This window comes from Eumetopias jubatus, unplaced genomic scaffold (assembly GCF_037043125.1).
Source record: "Eumetopias jubatus isolate StellerSeaLion01/CBP00866 unplaced genomic scaffold, mEumJub1_p1.0 scaffold_16, whole genome shotgun sequence".
NCBI lineage: Eukaryota > Metazoa > Chordata > Mammalia > Carnivora > Otariidae > Eumetopias > Eumetopias jubatus.
In genome coordinates this window covers 70,664,015-70,683,850 of record NW_028274822.1, presented here as the reverse complement: position 1 = coordinate 70,683,850, position 19,836 = coordinate 70,664,015, and the positions used below count along the sequence as shown (strand labels likewise).

The window sequence follows — 19,836 nt, the reverse complement described above, 5'->3', positions numbered from 1 at the left end:
GACACAGGTGACAGAAGTACCTGGGGCCCAGCAGCCCCGAAGCCCCGAAGGATGGCAGAGAGGATCTGCCATCCGCGTCCTTCCCTCCTTGTTGTGCTTTGCTGTTTGTTTTCCTCTTGTTTCCTAGTAAAGGTTTCTTTTGAAAAGCTGCAACCTTGTCTCCCAGGAGCGAAGGGGAAGCTGGGCGATGCTGGCAGGGTGTGGCCTGGCCCTGGGATCCAGCCCGCTGGGAGGGGCCGTGGCCGGCTGTACTTGGGGAGGAAGAGACCCAAACAGCTGTGGGTCAGGCTCCAGGGACCAGGAGGCCTCTCCCTCCCAAGCAGCTGCCTGTGCTGCCCTGGGCGATTGACACTTGGCATCTTCATAGACTCAGGAGGAGTGAAAAATGGAAGGAGCGCAGGGTGGCCTTTCTCAGACTTGGACGTGCACACAAATCCCCCGCGATCTCATTAAAAGGCAGATTCCTATTCAGCGGGTCTGGGGTGGGGGTGTGGGCAAGATTCTGCATTCCTCATCAGCTCCCGGGTGAGGCCAATGTTGCCCAGTGTCCTGGGTCAAGTCCCTTCATTGCACAGAGTGGGGAGGACCACCGACTGAGCCCCTGCCGACACCCAGTACGGTGAGGGCCCTCTCCACCTTGGCCTCTGGCACCTTCTATGTGCCTCTTCCATCGCTCACATCCTCCCAGATGCCCTCACTCATTGTCCCCATTAGCCTGTGAGCTTCCAGAAGGCCTGGATTGTATCCTATTCGCCTTTGGAACCCAACACAGGACCTGACGCTTCTAAACGTTCATGAGTGAGCAAAGAGGTGACTCTCAGAAAAACGGTCCAAATCCTCAAATTAATCTCAGCTGGGGGAGCCTCAGACCCAAACCCCAGGGCCCCTGTGGCTATCTGCTTCCAACCTCCCTTATTCCCCAAGGAAGGGGTCCCACGAGGCTTGCAGTGAAGAATGTTGCATTGGAAGGGGGGTCCCCGAGTGCAAAACAGAGGGACAAGACAGCAGTGTCCACAGCGGGAGGGCTGCGCAGGCCCAGAAGAGCCCCACAGGAAAGCCTTGGTCCTGGCACCAGCATCTGGCACAAGTCTGGACAGGACCCTTAGATTTCCTGCTCCAGGGTCTTTCACACCTCTGCCCTTTAGCTCCTCGTGGATGGTCACTGGGCCACTAAGGACAGAAAATTGGCGGCTGGTATCTTCTAGGTCCCTGGGGTTCCATGCAGCAGAAAGAACATGAGATGTAGAGCTAAGGGATGGCGCTAAACAGTCTGCCAGTGGGACCCTGGGCAAGAGGCTTCACCGCTCTGAGACTCAGTTTCCCTCTCTGTGAAATGGGGACCGTGACTCTTAGAAACTCATGTGAGAGGAGAGGGGCAGGGCAGGGACCTTTCTGGGCGGCACCCCACGATCTGGAACCCCACCTATTTCGTTCCACCTGTGCCTGTTCTGCCCACCCCGCCCACCCAGGCCAGCATCCTTGCCCAGCAGAAGCGCCCCCTCCTCCCACCCCCCCGCCCCTTGTAGAGCAGAACGCCACTCGATTGGGTGTCCAAGACAGAGAAGTCTCGGCCCCTCCAGCCCTGTCTCCCCACATCAATACAGTCTGGAGAGCTTGCCAAGAGCAGATTCTTTATTAATTTCTCTTTTTTTCTTAAAAAAAAAAGTCTTCCTTCAGTATAAAAAAATAAATATTTTAAATAGGACATTGAATAAATAAAAATAATCTGTCAGTATGAAACATTCCCACAGGGTACATTCATCAAAGAGGAATTTGTCCCTCAAGGCCAAGTCCTATCCAGTAGAGAGGGAGGAGGGAAACACCGAGGGACAGACAAACTAGCAGTGTGGATGGGAGAGACGCCCAGGTACTGGGATCGAGGCGCAAGGATTGGGGGGTGATCCGAAAGTAAGGACATCTGTACCATCTGAAGGGAAATTCTCACTTGATTCTGGCCTCCAACCCCACGTGCTCTGTCTATTCTGGAGAGCCAGCAAGGTGGGGCTGAGCTGCTTCTGGAGGGGGTGGGCAGGGGGCATCCCCAAGGAGGGGACAAGGAGAGGGGGGAGGAGAGACAAATAAACTGGCGGTGCTTTTTTTGTTTAAAATGTTTTTTAAATAAATAAGAGTTCCCAATACTCCTTTTTCCATAAATTGCAAAATGACTGTCCTACCCCGTCCTCTGTTGACAGCCTCTCTGTCTTCCTCCTCCTGAGCCAGGATGCAGGTGTGGGTCAATACCAGCAGATGAAAAATGAGGAAAAGGGCAGCTTCCTGCCCTGCAAAGCTTTTTCCACACAAAGGCTCCATAAATTCCGGGATGCTGTGCAGAGTGGTCTGCTGGATTGGTTCTAGGAAGAGCGCTAAGGATGGGGGCTGAGGAGCAGAGCAGGAGATGGGGGGGGCGGGCAGAGGCAGTGGGAGCGAGGGGGGGCGGTGTTGGGCCCAGGGGAAGAGACTCCCTTGGTCCCTGAGCCCCGGAGGTTGCCCAGGTGGGCTCAGCACGGGATTCAGTGTACTCGAGGGGATGGGAAGATTGAAGAGCCAGCTGACCCCAAGCCCTCGGAGCCACGTTCACCAAAGGAGCAGAGTGCAGGGAGGGGGCAGCAGGCTAAGACCCTGGATGAGGGTGCATGTGACCCAGATTAAGACAGCCTCAGGAAACCTCATGGTCTCCTCTGCCACCTGCCACAAAACAAACTTGCCCCCCCTTGCGCCCCCACCCCTGCCTGCTGCCTGCCCACCTGCCACCCGGTGTGTGCGGGTGAAGTGCTCAGGGAAGACAAGAGAGGTGCAAAGTGAGTGCAAAGTACCATAATCACATTGGCTGAACCAGCTAGGACTGCCACCACCGCTCAGGGTTTGAGAAGAAGCCAGAATGTTGCTCTTAGCAGCTGCCCCAGCTCCGCACCCCCTCCCTTGCTCCCAGACTGGAGGGCGTTTCTCCACTAGCCTGGCCCCAGCACAAAGGAAAGGATCGGGTTCCCTGCCTGGGAGCCCAGACATGGGTGGGGGCGTGGGGGGAGGGGGGGCAGGAGGGACCACAGCTTCCTGGTCATGGGCCCAGGGCCTCCCTAGCCTCCTCTCCAGAGCAGGGAGCTCCTCCCTGCGCTGCCCCAGCTTCCCAGAGGTCCAGCCAGGCCCTCTGGCCCTTTGGGGGTGTTTGGGCCACCCGAGCAGGAGCTTCCCTACTGTGTGCAAGCATGCTGGATGCTGGGTCAGGACTGTTCCAGAGCCCCTCAACTGCTGGTCCAGAGACAGCATGGGAACAAGGAAACAGCAGCAGAGTGGGCCACCGGGGCTGCCTTACCCAGTGCTCCCGGACACCCTGTCAGCCGTGAATGTTACCCCTCACGGCACAATTCCAAGGGCTGCCAGAAAACACAGTGTTGAGTGAGCCCTCTGGAGCCAAGCAAGATGGTGGCCCTGGGAGAAGGCCCCTGGCCACTCCACAAGCCAGCCCAGCCTGCCGTGAAGCCAGGATCCTGATAGCCCCAAATCAGGTCACAGTTGGGATGAGGTATGGAGCAGGGTCCCCTGCCCCTGCCCCCACTACCCAGGGTGACCAGTTCTCTCAGATCCTGACCCTTCTCTGAGCTTCACCAGTAAGGCTTAGTCTCATTGTAACATCTTTGACTTCTGGACCAGCCCCTGCTAAGGCTTGGCCCTGGCTCCTCTACGAGCCATCATATTATTTCTGTTGAGTAGGAAGCAGGGAAAGGGGAACTAACTTTGCCATTTAAAGCACCAATAAGTTAATATAAATAGGGCATCATAATAAATAGACAATCATGCTGGGTCAGACACACAGCACTCTTGGTTCTCAGGCTTCTCTGAGACCTGACCTCAGGCTCTGCTGTCCCCTTGCTCTAGGAACCAGAGATGGCCTCTAGTCCCCATCAAGTACCTTTGTGTGACCTCACAGGACCTCCAGGGGCCCCAGACGTGAGCTGCCACTCTGAACTACCCAGTCCTTCCCATCCCTTTCCATCCCTTATAGACCCCGGCCCAGAAGGAAGACTCTGGGTCCCCTTGGAACGTCTTCACCTGACTTTGCCACCTGCCCATTTCCCCAAACCCCACCTCCAGGTCCAGCCACCAGACCCCTGGCCATCCCAGGCTTCAGTAAAGACTACAGGAAAGAAGGCGAGCCTGCCAAGGCTTTCAGGACTCTCTACCTTCCCATGCCTGAAGGTGGCCTCTCAGCCTCCCTAGAAGCCTGAATGCCAGTGAGCTCATTCTGGAACTTTCTGCCTCACAGTCCAGGCCCTAGGCCTGAGCTCTCCAATCATGCTCAAGAGAAGGAACATACCAAACCAGAACTTCCCCCTCTAACTTCCATTCACTAGACTTGTAGGGACCAAGGAGTCCTCTGTAACCCAGCTCCTCTGGCCTGCCTGAGCCCTGTCAAACCTTCCAAAGCCTACGGAAGGGGCAGTAAAGGCACTGATGGTGGTCATTTTGTGGGGCTGTGTGATTCCCCTGACCCCTGCCGTCTCGTCCCATGGTCAGAGTCGCTATGGATGACTTGTGCAGTTTTCTCACAAAGGCCCTGGCCAAGGGGCCAAGTGGGGACAGAGGTCCAGCCCACAATCCCCTCAGCAGCCCAACACCCTGGTGCCCGGCCACGGTCTCCCAGAGGAAGGGGTCCTTCTAATTGGCGCTGTAGACAGGCCCTGCCTACAGAAGTTTAGATTCTGCTCGGCTTTCTCACAGCCCACCCTAGAGGGGAGTGGACTGGCCAGGAACCCCCCGGGGTCTGCCAGCAGCCCCCACTTGGGTCCGGCGATGCTCTGGGCCCCGGCCACAGTTTGAGAGCCGCCCAAGCCTAGGATCTCAGGTCGCTCACTGCAGGCATCACGACCTCCTGCCTAGAAGGCCTGGGCCACCACAGCGATGACCTGCTTATACTTCCCCAGGAGCTGACAGCCCAACTTCTTCTTCTGGAAGACGTCCTTGCCCGAGGTGTCGGGGCCGTAGGCCACGTCCACGTGGGCCACGTGGTACTTGTTACACAGGCGGCAGAGCACGTTGCTAAGGAGGCCCCGCATGATGTCCGCAGTGGCGTTCAGCTTGCTATGGAGGCTGAGGGCGTTGGGATTGAGGACCTTCTGGTCCCGGGTGATGTTGCCCAGGGAGGCGCCGAGGTACGCGATGATGCGGTACAGCTCCACTAGCCGCGTCTTCTCCGTGCCGTTGGCATGGAATGGCGGGAAGTCCGTCACATTGGGGCCACACAGCTTGTCCAGGTTGTTGGGGAACGGCTCCCCCTGGGCTGTGTACTGAGGAGCAGAGAGGGAGAGGGGAGGTGACGAGGGCGTCAGGGTCGAGTGTCCCAGCCCTGCCACCAAGCCTCTGGGCAAGTTCTCGGGTCTCAGTTTCCCACCTCGGGCATAGAGACCTGGCTACTTGCCCACTAGGCATCTCAGGATTGTCGTGTGAGCCAGAAGTAATCCCAGTGCAAGGGATTATCATCACCCTCATCGGGATCGTGTGGGGACCGAAAGGAAAACACCACGTCTCACCTCCTGCAGGTGCACCACACACACTTGCCCTTTCACCCACTGAACGCACCTTCTTCCTGCGTGGCTTTGCACCCCAGACACCCACAGCCCACCACTTTCTCTCCCAACAGCATCTCCCTGGCCACCCTACTTCCTCTCTGTCTCTCATTGGCCTCCTGCTCCACATGGTGGAGGAATCCCTAGACCAACAGTGCCCAGCAGAGCCCGGCCTCCCCCTTCTCCCCCCAGCTATGCCCCCGACCTAACTGGGCACCTTGAAAAAGGGGCTTCCAGTGTGAGCCTGGGCTGGGAGAGGGGCGGCGGCTCGGAAGCAGCGGGAGTCTGGGCGCCGTTGAACCCAGCCCCTTCCCCATTCCCTCCTGCCAGCTCCAAACGCTCTCTTCCCAGGCCGGTCCCACCAAACCAGGTTTGTGTAGCAACCCCCCACCCTCCCTCCTTCCTCAGGACCTGGAAGGGGGACTTACATAGAGAATAAAGAGAGCATTGGCACTGCCATTGAGCTGTGCCAGTTGGTTCCTGATCTGGTTCATGAGGTTGCTGTGACATGGGTGGCGTGTGGCACAGGTGGCGTTGACAGGGGTGATAGGAAGGGGGCTCCCCGCCCCGTGTTTCCAGTGCAGAACCAGCAGCAGGGGCACAACTCCTGGGAACAGGCAGGAAGGAGCCATGAGCAGGGGGGTTGGGGGTGAGCAAGGAGGCTCGGGGCAGAAGATGCGCCTCATCTCCCCAGGGACGCCAATGCCCCAGCTCCACCTGCAGCTCTGTCTTCCCCTGGCTGCTTCTAGTTTTCATCGCCTCACTACATCTGTTTCTCTCTGCTTCCCTCTCTCCAGATCTCTGTCTCTGCTTCTCTCCACTTTCCTTGTTTTTTCCTTCTCTCTCCTGAGCGGAGGAAGGGGGTAGGACATGAGCTGTTCCCACCAGCTAGGAGCTGGGTCCAGGGTGACACGAACCATCCAGCCCTTTCCCTCAGGAAGGCAAAAGCCCCTGAGGTCTCCTGCCCCTCCAGCTGGAAGTCACCATGCCCCCAGGCCCAGCGGGTCTCAGGGGCAAGAGAGGCCCCTATCTTCCCACCTCGCAGGATGGTCCAGATTCCTGTGCATTGCTTCATGCTCACTGGCCCACTGCAGGCCATAGCTCCCAGATTGGGAACCCGGGGTGGGGGGTGGGGGATCTTCTGCTGACACTCTTCTCCCTCTCAAACCTGTCACTTGATTCTGGCTCCCTGGGCCGTTTGTCTCCAAAAATTCTGCCACCCTCCCCCATTTCTTCTATAGCTCTTCTTCTCCAAATGTGGCCACTTTCCTATTTAGGACCCTCAAGTCCACCCCACTTCTACAATTCTGCCCCCCTCCAACCCCAAATCATCATTCAAAATTTCCTGTTCCCCCCAGCCTTGCACAGCTCCTGCCTCCATGCCATCCCCCTCTTGTCTATTACTTGCCCCAGGCGCTGGGTTAGGACAAGGAGAATCTTGGGGTCCTGCAGGCCCTCAGAGCCTTGGGGAGGGAGAGGAAATGGTGCAACCAGAAAAGAGAAAAGGGAAAAGGTCGCAGGCAGCCAGGTGGGTGGGGGAGGAAGGAAAGTGAAAGGTGACAGGAGAGCTGGGAGCTGTTCGGGCCTGTCCTGGGTCGCCCCTCCCCCCCCCCCCCCCCCCCGCGCGCCTGCTTCCCCGCTTTACTGTCTCGGGTTCCCTCCGAGGAGCCTCTCCCAGTGGCCCAGCAGCAGGAGGTAGGGGCAGCAGACCAGTGAGGCTGGAGAACCGGTGAGGCTGAGGTGAAGGGGGGCGCTGGAGCGCTGGGACCTCCCCCGCTGGGACAGTGGCAGCCTCAAGTTCACTTCTCCTGGGTCCCCTGTTCCTCCCAGCATCCCCAGGCAGCGCTGAGACCCCGGGATTGTTGGGGGGCCCCCACACGCCCGGCTCACCTAGCAGAGACCACAGCTTTCCAGGCACTAGCAGATGGAGGCGGCACCTGCTTCCGTCCCGGCCGGAGTTTGCAAGCTGCTCGGAGGCCGGTGCCCCTCCCTGGGAGCAGCCCGGGACGCGGTTGGAAAAGAGAAAGCGGAAAGACAGAAAGAAAGAAAGAAAGGAGGAGGGTGAATCGGGAGAAAGCAGAGCGGGAAGAGCAGACCGGAGAGTGTGGCAGGAGCGAGGAGGAGGAGGAGGGGGAAGTGGAGGAGGAGCAGGAGGAAGGCTGCGGCAGCCCCCTCCCTTGCCCGCCGCCAACCTGCTGGCCCCCGGACGGGCTGGGCGCGCGGTGCCGGGACCATGTGCCTGCGCTCGCTCCCGGCCGCCACCCAGCGCCTCCGGCGGCCCGGGCCGGCTGCACGAGTGCCCCAAGTGTCCGTGTATCTGCGGCGAGTGGCTGTCCCGCTCGCCATCGCCAAGTGCCCCAAGTTGCCGCAGCACCCGCAGTGGGGCGCGGAAGCCGGCGCGGGGCGGGTGGATTTACCTGCCGCCAAGACCTTCATTATGGGCTGGACTCCAGAGGGCCTTGGAGGAGACCTTAGATGCCGGCAGTTTTCAGAGGTTCATGCTCAACGGGGAATTTGCCTGATTTATATACTGGAGCCTGTGTTGTAAGACAGAGAGAAACAGCTATATTTAGCAGGGATCCCCGTCCAGGAAGTTGTTTGAGGTGCATCATAGGAAATTATGAATGGAAGAAAGTGAGAGTGGGGGGGGGGCAGTGAAGGGGGAGGGTGGAGAGAGCAGACTTTTTCCCTCTTCTAAGAATTTGATTGATAAAATTATAATGAACTCTTCAACAAAACACCCTGTGGTTTTCCTGAGTGGCTTGCCCTAGGAGTTGTTTGAAGTTGGGGAGGGCAAGGAGGGTCCCCAGGCTCGAGTCATTGGGGTCCCCTGTGCTGTAGGTGCTCCAGACAGCCCTGACTCACCTGGGTTTGGGGAGGTGGCTTGACACTAGGCAAGCAGATGGAGGCCGGCACCTGTGGCCCCCTGATCAAGGGATTTTGGGGGCAGTGGGGAGGAGGCAGGCTGGGGCTTGGCTGGGAAGGAGGCTCCAGGAAGAGGGGCTGGGGCCTGGCTTGGACTTTAGACAGTAATAAAGCAGAACTGAATGTGGGCACCTCAGAGGTAGCCTCCTCCAACCTGCCCATTGCCACTGGGCAAAGTGGGGCTTCAAAGGGCACAGGTTGTCCAGAGTCCCACAGGGTCAGGCCTCTTGACTACCATCAGCAAGCCTCCATTGCTGACCACGGGTAGGCTGTGAGGCTGGGGAGGGGGCTGGGAAGGTGGGGAGCAGGGAGGTTGCTGTGACTCAGTTCTTGGGGGACAGCCTGGGGAGGAGTTTCTGGGAAGGTGTTGTGTGTCTGGGGTTTACCTAAATTCTTTGCAGTCCCACCTCCCCCCTCAGGGAGCATTTCCATTCTGGAGGGACACCTGGAGCGGAGACCTAGGGAGGCTTAGCAGACCAGACCCAGGTTTCTTCCTTAGGATGCTGAGGGCTGGCTGGGGAGAAGAGAAATAGCTTGCCCCCCCAAACCTGCCTTGGAAGCCCCTTGGGACTCAGCCCCAGAGAATAACGGTGACCCCCCCCAAAAAAGGTGCTTCTAGAGTCTGTAAGGCAGGGTCACAAATAAATCCTGGTGTCTATCATGGCTGGTTAGACTCCTAAACGTGTGAGGAGAGGCAGGAAGGAATGGTGGGGACCAGGGCAAAATGAGCACAGGACTCCTCCCCCCAAAAAGCATTTCTAAAAAATGATGTGAGGGAGTGCTGGCCAGGGAACACGTATCTGGCACCACACTGTCCCCCAAGTTGCCAGAGGCACCCTCTGTCCCAGGAGATGTCTCATTCCCCTGGAGACCCGCCCCCCCCCCAGCCCTCAGGCCTGACCCTAACCAAGAAACAAGGTGGAAGAGTTGGTTTTCCAAGGCCAAGGAGACCCCCGGCCTTTCTCTGGCCCCCGCTCACCCCCTCACCCATCCTCCAAGCATGCTCCCAGCTCCCGCCTCTTGCCACATCCCGGACCTGCCCAGCCACGCGTTCCTCCCTCATCGTGCCAGGACGAGCCCTGGTGCCTGCTGCGGTCCCCCTTCCCCCACACACACACTCTGCCCTCTCCAGGCTCACTTCCCCCATGCTCACCCAGGAGGACCTGGGATGTGGGTGATAAAAATGCCCATCCCAGCTGGCACTTCCCGGCAGGAAGGAGGCTGGCAGAGTCCAGACTGGCTCTCCTTCCTCCTCCCTTCCTCCCCCCTCCCCCTTGTCTCTTCCTTGGAAGGCCCTAGAAGACCCCACCTGGCACTTGCCCCTCCCATACACCTACTATGGGGTCAGCATACACCCCCAGGAGGCCCGCCTGCCCCAGCCTGGCTCAGACAACCCCACGGCACAAAACATCCCAGCTCACCTCCCTCCCCTCACAAAAAATCCCCCACTCCTCTTCTCTCCTGCATGAGGGCCTGATATGAACACGGAGCACATGAACACAAATGTTGGAGCAGCCTCCAGTCCTACCGCCACATCTCCCAGACCCCTGTCACCTGACTCGGCCTGGTGCTTCTGCTGTGGACCCCAAACCCATCTGACCAGGGCCCCACTGTGGCCCCCTCTATGGTCCCCTTGTTCCCCCACCTGAGACTCTCACTAGGCACCCTGATTCTCCTGGAGGCTGCCACCCCTTCCCACCATTCTCCTGCCCCCATCTCTCCCCTACATCCTTCTGAGTGGGCTTCCAGGTCTTTGTACTGCCTTCCGGCTCCCCAGATCCCACGCCAGCCTTACAGTCCACCCTCAGTCGCCATGTAATCTCAGCCCCACCCCACAGGAAACAGGAAGTGGGGGCAGAGTCTAGAAGACACTTAACTCCCTCCCCGACTGGCCCCTCCCATGCCTCAGTTTCCCTTCTCACGGTACCTGACTTGGTCTGTGCTCCCCAAGAGCTGTGGGCCCCTCGGCGCCCTAGGCCCGGCCTCCCTTTCCTGGCCATGTCCAGGCACCACCTGCACTGGGCCTCTGGGGGTAAGCTCTGGCAGGGTCTTGGAGCCGCCAGGCCGTGAGCTGCCTGCAACGTGGCCTTGGTCCCCAGGAATCAGCCGCCCAGACCGCGCTCCAGGCCAGCTTTGGTCTCCCGGAGTTTGTTTTCTTCCCTCCCTCTCTACGCTCTGTGTGTGTGTGTGTGTGTGTGTGTGTGTGTGTGTGTGTGTGTGTGTGTGTGTGTGTGTGTTTTCCCCTCGCTTCCTCACGGAAGGCATCCTCCCTTCTTGGCTGCATGCTCCCGGGGTCGTGACCCCAGGCCCCACCCTGGAGTGGCAGCCCCAGCTCGGCCCCTTCCAGCTGTGACTTCATCCCCAGCCTGTCCTGCTCCTGCACACTGGGCCTGCTGGGGATTTGACCCGCCTCAGGGTGAGGGGGACCGTCAGGGTCCACAAGGGGCCCTTTTCCGCAGAGGCAAGGCACTACCGGGTCAGGGCCCCAGGGTGCTGTCTCCAGGTGGCTGTGCCAACCACTTGCTCATCTCCCCTCTCCAGGAAGTCAGCCCATGTGTCGGCCTTCCCAGGGCCCCTCAGGGCTCTTTCGGTCCCACGCACTCTGCCGAATGCGGCCACCCAGTCCTCCTTTTGTGCTGATTCTCGCCTGCCATTCATTCGCCTCTCCTGGAAGACCACAGGTGTTTTATTTTCCAGATGGGGAAACTGAGGCTTGGGGAAGTGAAGCCACTTGCCCAGGGCCGTTCAGAAACACTAGAGCAGGGTCTGGAACCCAGGCCTCCGGCTCGCCGGCCACGGAAATGCCAGAAGCACCTCCAGCTCTGAGAGGAGCAAAGGCTGATGAGGAACACATAGGCCGCTTCTTCCAGGATGTCTCCCTTGCCCACAGCCCAGACCAGCTCGAGTCTGCCTGGTCCTGCCTGCTCTCCTTTCAAGTGGAGACAAGTCTTCTTCCTCACTCTCTGAGGGCTTGGATGGGGTCTGATACTCATTTGTACTCTTGACAGCACCTGGCTCAGGGTTACACCAGAGTCGATGCTAAGTATTTTTTAAAAGCATTTCACAATTTCCAAAAGCTGTCTGGGCCAAATGTCTCGTGGAGAGACGGTGTGGAGTTTCGTGGATTGAAGCGTGGACTTTGGCCTCCGTCAGAGCCAGGTTGGAGATTTGGTTTTGCCAGTTAAGAGCTGGGTGACTTTGGGGAAGTGAGCGCCCCCTGGCCTCAGTTTCTCCATCTATAAAATGGGAATAATGGAACCTATGCTGTGGGTTTGCTGTGAGGTGTCGGGGCTCGGCGCAGTTGTGGGCACCCCACAAGCCCTCCATACGTCAGCACTTATTCTTACCAGGTGAAGATCCTCACCTCACCTGTGAAGTAGGGGTTTTTGTCCCCATTTTAGAAGTGAGGAAATTGGGCACACTCCAGGGCTGAAGAGGGAAAGCTGAGAGGAACTGTATACCCTCTCCTGATGGATAATGAGGCAGGACACCGTTATAGGCTCCAGCTTCTTAGAGCGGCACTCCAGACAGATAAAACAGGTTATATGGGGGGGAAGGCATGGCAGTACTCACTCTCCCCATGTCCCATCCTGGCCCCTGACTGCCCCCCTTACCCCCCACCCCAGGCCTGAGCTGAGGACAGCGGCTGACCCGGGCTCACCACCCCCAGGAACTGATTCACCCCCAGGCTCCATCTGAGAAGGAAGGAGACATAGCTCAGCTCAGAGGGGCTTGAATCACCAGCCGCCCCCTGCGGAGCCCCGGGGAGGGATGCGGGGGTGGGGGCCAGCCCCCTGCCGGTCTGTCTGTCTCTTTCCTGGGCCTCGGAGGCACTCGGGAGAGGGCAGCGGGGCAGTGGCCATCGGCTGGGGGCTGGCAGGGAGGTACCCTCACAAGTCAGGCATCCTGTGTGGGAAGCCAGAGTAAGTTACTCACCAGGTAAGCAGCTCTCTGGGCATCGGGGAATTCCCCAAGCCCAGTGACCCAGAAACTGAGTGCTCTGGGCAACCCCCACTGCCCAGGCCAGCCCCCTCCTTCCTCCACCATCCCCTCCCCTGTGCCCAGCTAAGATCTCGGTTCTCTGAAAACCCAACCGGCAGCGGCTCTTAGCCTCCAGCTCACGCCCAGCCCCTTGCCTCGATGTCCCCACCTGGGAAATGAGCACGGGGGAGTCAGATGGGCCCCGGGGAGGAAGTTGGGGGTCAGAAGCTGTGGTCCAGGACTAGGGCCGGTGAGGGGCGGCCAGGAGCAGCTCAGGAATTCCTGGCACAGCCCTGGGAGTTGGGTGTCCTGTCCAAAAAGGCAAAAGCACCTCATTATTCAGCACTTGAGCAATGAAGGTGTAGCTACACCTGTGGCCCCAGCCTGCACCCCGCAGCACCACGAAACCATCGTGGACTTTCCTGGCCCCTGGCACCATTTCACAAGTCAACTGTGGGCCAGCCAGGGCTAGGCTGGTGGTAGAGCCTGTGGGTAAGGGTGTGGCTCAGAACCAGGAGAACCTGGGTTCGAATCCTGCCCACGCCACTTACCAGCTCTGTGGCCCGGGGCAACTGACCTCCTCTCTCCGAGCTTTGATTTCACCTCTGGAAGTGGGGAATGCTGGAGTGCTGTCATGAGGACGTTCAGTGGGAAAAGCAAAGTGCCTACCACATAACAGTCATTCTAACCAGAGCTCCGAGTGGTCAGAGGAGGGGCTCAAATCCCAGCCTGAGTCAGGGGCCTGGATCTGAGAGGCCAGGGAGGGCTCCTGGGTCTTCTCAGTCCCCAGAGCATGGCGTGGGTCCTGGGGGAACAGACAGCCTTTCAGAACCTCAGCAGGGGAATAAGTAATACTTCCCGCCTCCGGGTCCTAAAGAGCCCAGCTGTCTTTGAGGCTCTTGAGGCCCAGGCTCTTGGGCATATTGTCTGCTCTTTCTCACCCTCACCCCATCAAATCTCTGGCAGGGACCAGCTACACCCCTCAGGGCCAAGCACGGGCCAGAAGCCATCGTGGCCTGCTGCCAACTGCCCCCATCATTACACGGACATTTCCCGACTCGTCCTGCGTCAGGAATCACCCCCTTGGAGGTGAATCAGAGTGACTGCATTTTTTTCTTCAATTCTGATAGAAATTGCAAGGGAAGCAACAGCCCACAGAGCCCAGATCACATCACCGGCAGGGTCAGAAGCCTGCCTCCAAGGTCCATGTCGTTACATGAAGCCCGCTTCTGCTCCCAGCTCTGCCCTCAGCATCTCCATCTTGAGAATGGGCTGCTGTCCTCTCTCATCATTCCTCAGCATAGTCTCTGTAAGCACTTGGACCTCCTCTAGGCTCTCCTGGAGTCTCCAACTAGCCCGAGACCCTAGCCGGCGTGTGGAGAGAGCAAGGCTATCACACTACGGGTTTCGGAGGCCAGCCACTTGGCAGCTCATGGATTCAATTTAGAGGGTTGCCACCAGCACTTTCAAAAAGGAAATGGAATAGCCGAATCACCGGGCATCGCCCGGAGCAAGGGCAAGCGTTGCTCCACAAACTTTTTTTTATCCCCCCGTTGTCTCTATGTGTCAGCGCACACATCATCCTCTGGTTGCAAGGTGCAATGTGTTTCTAACTGTGGGTCTCAGTCAAAAACGTTTGTAAGCCACTGGTATCGGTGATGAAAGCCAGGCCCTGAGGGGCTGAGGAGTGACTGGCTCAAGGTCACTCAGTGGTTGACAGCATGAGACTCGGGACTTCCATGTCATCCGCGGTCCCTTCCAGCTCGGGAATGGGAGGAGGTGCTGCAGGCGGGGCGGGGCGGGGCAAGCGCCCCTGGTGTGGGGTGGAGGCCTGTCATCACCCCGTGTGGGACAAAGGCCCTCCCGGGGGCCCAGCCCCTCACTGTCCACTCCCTTCCGCAGCCTCAGACCCCCAGCTCCCCGCCCCACCCTGCCCCACCTGGGTGGGGTGGGGATAGTCACGGGTCTTTCCTCACCCCTCCATGGGAACCCTTCATCCTCACCGCCGGTGGCAGCAGGAGGAAGTGGCTACCATCCCCCCTCCCAGGGTAGCCTGCAACCCAGAGAGGAGTCTGTGTCTGGGAGCGCCTGCGGGGTATCCCAGGGGTCTGTCTGTCTGTCTGGGTCTGAATGGGCATTCACACATGAGCGTGTGTGTGTAGTGAGGGTCTTTGTGTGTTGGCATGTGTCTGCGTTGGGCTGTGTCTGACCCTGTGAGTGTGCACATGTGTGTCTGTGCTGGTCTGTTTGCTTATGGGAGAGGGCCGAAGCATGCACAGCTCTGGCTGACTTTGTGAACCCTCTTTGTGATTGTGTGGATGTGTAAGTGACCGTGTGCATGAATCCTGGGCAAGCATGTGTCTGACCTTGTGTCTGTGTGAGTCTGCATGGCAGGGGGTCTCTGGGCACAAGTGGTGAGGCATGACCCCTGCGCACGAAGTGTGTGTGTGTGTGTGTGTGTGTGTGTGTGTGTCCCAAGTGTGTCTCCAAAATCCCTGCTCCTCACCCTCCAGCTCCCACCCCTAGGAACCGTGTGGCAGCCTCACGTCACGGGGGCCACCAACAGCTGGTTTCCTCCCCACCCCGCCCCAGGCCCCCCTGCCCTGACCACCCTGACTTTTGGCGCAGGGACAAAGCTGATGTCAGAGCTGAGCTGACAGCTTCCTTCTCCCACTGGTTTTTCCAAAAGAGAGAGACCACAGCTAGGCTCCTATTAAATAATCATGGGGCGGGGGGGTGGGGGAGGATGTTTCACTCAATGATTTCCTGAACTCAGAGGCAATAAACAGAACAGGAAGCAGCCCCGGGGACCCACTCAGCCTGAAACTGGCCAGCCAGAGGTGGGGCCCAGCCTCCCTCCAGAGTCAAGCTCACTGGAGCCACCCCGACCTGACCCCAGAGATGATGTCAGGGAGGCAGGCAGGCCCTCTCTCCAAACTGTCCCTCAGTGCCTGTAGGGACTGAGGAAATGTTCTGAGGATGGTGGGTGGGAGGTGGTAAGATGGAGAGAATAGAGTGGCCCCCTCCCAGTGGGTGGGTGGGGAGGATGGAGGGAAAGAGGCCCAGTCAGGGTTGGACCATTCTTTTCCCTGGGAAGTGAAGAAAGGGGGAGCTCCCTGAAGTCAGGGGAGGGACTGGACCAGGTAGGGGAGCAGCTCGTGGGGAGCAGGGAGAAGGCCAGGCCTCCCCCTGCCTCCCTCAGGCAACCTGGAAATGATGCCTGTCTCCCACAAAACCTGCCCCTTTGGGCCACTCCACCCCTGCTTCCCGCCCTTTCTGGGGCACATGGCTGGCACACTGCCAACCCTAAAGGCCATCAGGGGCCTCTCTCCCACCCATGTCCCCCAAAGCAAACCATTACAAAGTGCTGCCTAGAGCCCCTTATTATCTCCATTCCTAGCGCCCACTTCCAAGGGAAGCATTTTAATCCTGTTTCACAGACTTGGAAACTGAGGCTCAGAGATTTGAATGTTTGCCAGAGGTCACACAGGGTGTGACATTGCCACTTCTGTCCCCCACAACCCCCCGACCCCCGCAGGCTCCCTACAATAGGGGCCAGGATGGGCAGGGCTCTCTGGCAACAGGGGGCACGGGGGTCCCCAGGATGAGTCTTCCCCAGGGAGCCCCTCCTTCTGCTTGGGCTGGCCATTCAGCTGCTTATCAGCCACAGGACTCCATGACACAATCCTGCTCTGATCTCCTGCCCAGCGGGGCCCCTTCCACCCCCACCCCACCCCTGGACCCCGTTTCCGCTTCCTCTCTTTCTGGGTGGGACGCAGCCCGCCCTGGGATCACAGTGGGCTGTCTGGAGAGCCGGTCTCCCTGCCAGCCCCTCAGCAGCCAGGAGATCCCACATTCACTCTGGCCAGTGGGCGGCCAGCAGGGGACCCTCACAGAAGGAGGATGGTGGCCTGCAGTTCCCCATCCTTAGATTCCCTTCTGAGAAGCCCACTTACCTCCCAAGAGGTCTCGGGAGGAGGAGGGAACTTAGAGACCATCATGGCCTCTCCTGGCATCAGGGTCCCCACTTGTAAAGGGAATATGTTGGGAAGATGAGATTGGGGGCTGTGGAGGGGAACTAGGTGGGCTCAGCCATCAGCCAGACCACAGATCTGGCCGTAGGTCTGACACTTATGAGCTGTGGCCCTCAGACAGGGGGCCTCGTCACTCTACAAAATGGGACTCGTTGTCATCAGCCCACGAAGAGAGCAACACCCTGTGGAGGGTGTGCCTGAGTTACTGATACTAACCTGGCTGTTAAAATTTCACAGGTGGGACCCAGAGAAGGGAAGCTGCTTTTTTCCAAGGCCACAGGCCACAAGCAAATTAGTGGCACATTCCCCAACAGCATGTGGGCTGCCTGCCTCACTTGGACTCCCAGACAGCGGACCAGGAACCCTGAGTTTTAGTCCCCATTAGTTGTGAGAATTCCAGAAGGAAGCTTCTTGGAGTCTCAGTTTCCCCAGCGGTAAAACAGGTCTAGAGAAGGCCACCAGTCTCCAAGGATCTAGAAAAGGCTTTTCGAGGTGTGGACTTTGGGGTCTGGTCATGGAGGATAGAGAAAGCTTTCCAGGTGCCCTGGAAAGCTGGGCCCAGCATGGTTGAGGGCTAGGTCCCCCCCGGCCGCCGGCCCTGCGTTCTCCTACGCTCAGCCGCTTAGGTCCGCTCCAAGCCGCGGGCTGCAGCGCCACCCACTGTCCAGCCAGCAGCGGCTGCCTTGGCCACAGCACCACCAAAGCCCCAGGCTGGCGTGCCTCCGCCGGGGCCTCCCCCAGGGCTGGGCAGGGCGGGATTTGGGGATTGAGGAAGTGGGCGGGGATGCCCGAGGCTCGTTATGGAGGGTAAGCAGAGGCCATTGGCCCAGGCAGGGGAAGAAGACACGCGGAGGGGTCCTGGAGGGGCCTCGGCTTGGCCCAGCACCTGCTGGGGGTAGGGAAGGGGACAGCTTTGAGGACCGGCCGCAAGGGGGCGCCAAGGACCACACTCAGTGGGCTGGGGTGGGGGCGGCGTCCCTCGATCCAGCTGGAGATCTGGAAGGAGGGAGCTGGGGAGACCACCGCCCCTTCCCACCCACCTCAGGCCCCAGGACCACCCAGTTCCCCCCGTGGGACAGGCCCTGGGTACAATGTCCCCGCCATCCCGGAAGCTTCTCCGCAGTCAGGAGCTGCTGATGACAACATTGGGGTCCAGCCCCTTTCCGTGTTATTTGTGCCAACAAGCCCCCCCCTGCGGTGCCAAGCTCTGCACAGACTTCGGTTATGTTTTTCCTTTTTCTTCACCATGGCCTTATGAGCTGGGGCTTCCACAGTTAGGCCCATCTTACAGAGTGAACAGAGCAGAGTGGTCGAGTCCTGCTGTGCTGGCCCAAGGTCAAAAGTGTAGGGGCCATGACCTTGACTGACCACACACCCCAGAGCCTCGCATGAGGGACTTCACTTTGGTAAAGATCCCCACCCTTCTCCCCAAAGCAGAAGCAGGCGGAGGCCACCCCATGACCCACCACAGCCCCTTCTAGAAGTACAGAGACCCTCCGCCTGCCACATCTCCATCTAAGGAAAAGCTAGGCTGCCACAGACTCAGAACCCTCTACTGCTCTGGGGTAAAGGGGACTGAAGAATCCAGGGGAATCCAGGAATGAAGACCCCCACCGCCCCCCAACCCGGAGAGGGTGACCCCTCTGGGATCATGCAATGCCAGGATTCTGGCCTCTTCATCTAGTTCTCTCTCCTCTGCTCTTCCAGGATCTTTAACCCCTTAGTGACCCATGACACTTCGCTTCTAGTCTGTCCACTTTACCTCAACATCCTTGGTGAGATGGGCAGGGAATGTCCTACATGCCCGTTACACAGCTGAGAAGACCGAGGCTTATGGGCCACTAAGTACTCCCCTCCCCCAGACACTGGAGGATTCGCTCTTGCTGAGGATAAATTCAGGGGCTGGTAGCTACCCCCCAGCCCTGCCCCATCAGGGAGGCCTACCGTGGTCTGTGCCTGCGCAGGACCCCCAGGAGTCTTGCAGGTGTTTTCCAGATCTTCAGTGGGACACCATCGACTTCAGGGCCAGGCCCCCTCTGCTTCCCTTTCCTGGTGAATCTTCTCTGGAGACAGCTCCTCACACTGCCCCCCACTTGACTTCCCGTCAAGTGCCGGGTGGCCCTGAGGCTCCCCCCACTTCCACCCCACCCCCTGGCTGAAGGGCTGGGTGCAACAGGGGCAGAGAACCGCAGGCTCCTGGCCAGACTGCACCTGACAGGTGGGGCAGGGTCTTCGGGGCGGCCGAGGAGTAAAGTGGGGCTGGGGGTGGGGAGGGGGCGACCCTGTGCCCAGCACCCCTACCCAGCACTGCGTGGCAAGGCGGCTGGGACCTGAGTCACAACTGACTGGGCCGCACCCAGCCTGCCTGGGTGACCCAGGCCAGCATAAGGCGATGACTGAGCAGCCCTCCGCATGACCGGCCGGGGTCGGCCTTAGGTGTTTTGACTCAGACCTGCCACAAGCCGTGTGCACCAGGGCCATGCCCCTTGTCCCCGTACCCAGGAGAGTCACAGGGCCGCAGCCGCCCCCACCCCCGACAGAGTGGCCCCCCAAGCCACCCCGCGCTGCCCTGGCACCCACCTCAGAACCCTGGAGTCACCCGGCCCATCTGGTTGGCCCTCCTCCACGGGCTCCAGGGCCCCACCTGCCCAACCCACCTCCCTGGGAGACCTTCGCCCCTCCCCGCGCCAGGGAGCAGAGCCCAGCCCTTGGGGCGGCCCCAGGAAGCAGGGAGTGGGGCTGGCCAAGCGGAAGGCCTCCCCAACGCTGACGGTGGACTATGAGCATTGCCTCAGCATGGAAAAGGGGTTCTGTGTGCACTCTGGGTCCGGGCCTGGTGTGGAGGGGGGGAGCGCAGGGGGACAGGGACAAAGAGAGAGAAGCTCTGAAGAAAACCAATAAGGAAGAGAAAAAGAGAGAGAGAAAATAAAGAGAACGTTGCTTGTGCACCTGCTCAGCGACAGCTTATGATAATGCTGAAATAGCGCTCTGTGTGTGTGTGTGTGTGTGTGTGTGTCTGTCTGTCTGTCTGTTTTCTCCTGGGAAATCTTACAGCCAGGGAGGTGAGCCAAGTTAGCCCACTGTACAGAGGGGAAAGCTGAGGCTCGGCTTCAGAGGTCACACAGGTTTAAGGGCAGAGTGGCTGGGGTTTGAACTCATTTTGCTTGACTCTCAAGTATTTTCTCATCCCTCAAGAAACGGAGAAAAGAATCACATTGATAGTGGTGGACAGTGAAGGTCATGGAGGCCAAAGACCCGACTCTGCTGTTTGCAAGCCCTGAGTTTGTTTGGCAGGTAGATAGTGAGTGCTGGGCACCCCATCCCTGCCTTTTCCC

General features: G+C 59.1%; 1 protein-coding gene across 2 annotated transcripts; it reads right to left on the bottom strand.

Annotated features, from left to right (window-relative positions):
* Positions 1 to 3,007: 3,007 nt before the first annotated feature.
* Positions 3,008 to 18,551, bottom strand: LIF (LIF interleukin 6 family cytokine). 2 transcript variants are annotated; one of them, XM_028124690.1, is made up of 4 exons: positions 18,446 to 18,551; positions 7,979 to 8,098; positions 5,990 to 6,168; positions 3,008 to 5,282 (listed from the first exon to the last, which is right to left on the bottom strand). In XM_028124690.1, exons 2-4 carry the CDS (start codon positions 7,995 to 7,997, stop codon positions 4,872 to 4,874), a joined length of 609 nt encoding a protein of 202 aa, XP_027980491.1. In that variant the 5' UTR covers positions 7,998 to 8,098; positions 18,446 to 18,551; the 3' UTR covers positions 3,008 to 4,871. The 2 variants fall into 2 exon arrangements, with proteins under 2 accessions (XP_027980491.1, XP_087875458.1); XM_088019332.1 differs by lacking the exons at positions 7,979 to 8,098; positions 18,446 to 18,551 and having other exon boundaries at positions 5,990 to 6,193.
* Between the last annotated feature and the right edge of the window lie 1,285 nt (positions 18,552 to 19,836).

Coding starts and splice junctions, on each gene's coding strand:
- LIF (XM_088019332.1), bottom strand. CDS start 6,193: ATGGCTCCTTCCTGCCTGTTCCCAGGAGTTGTGCCCCTGCTGCTGGTT. Junction 5,283..5,989: donor ATGCTCTCTTTATTCTCTAT/GTAAGTCCCCCT, acceptor TCTGCTCCTCAG/TACACAGCCCAGGGGGAGCC.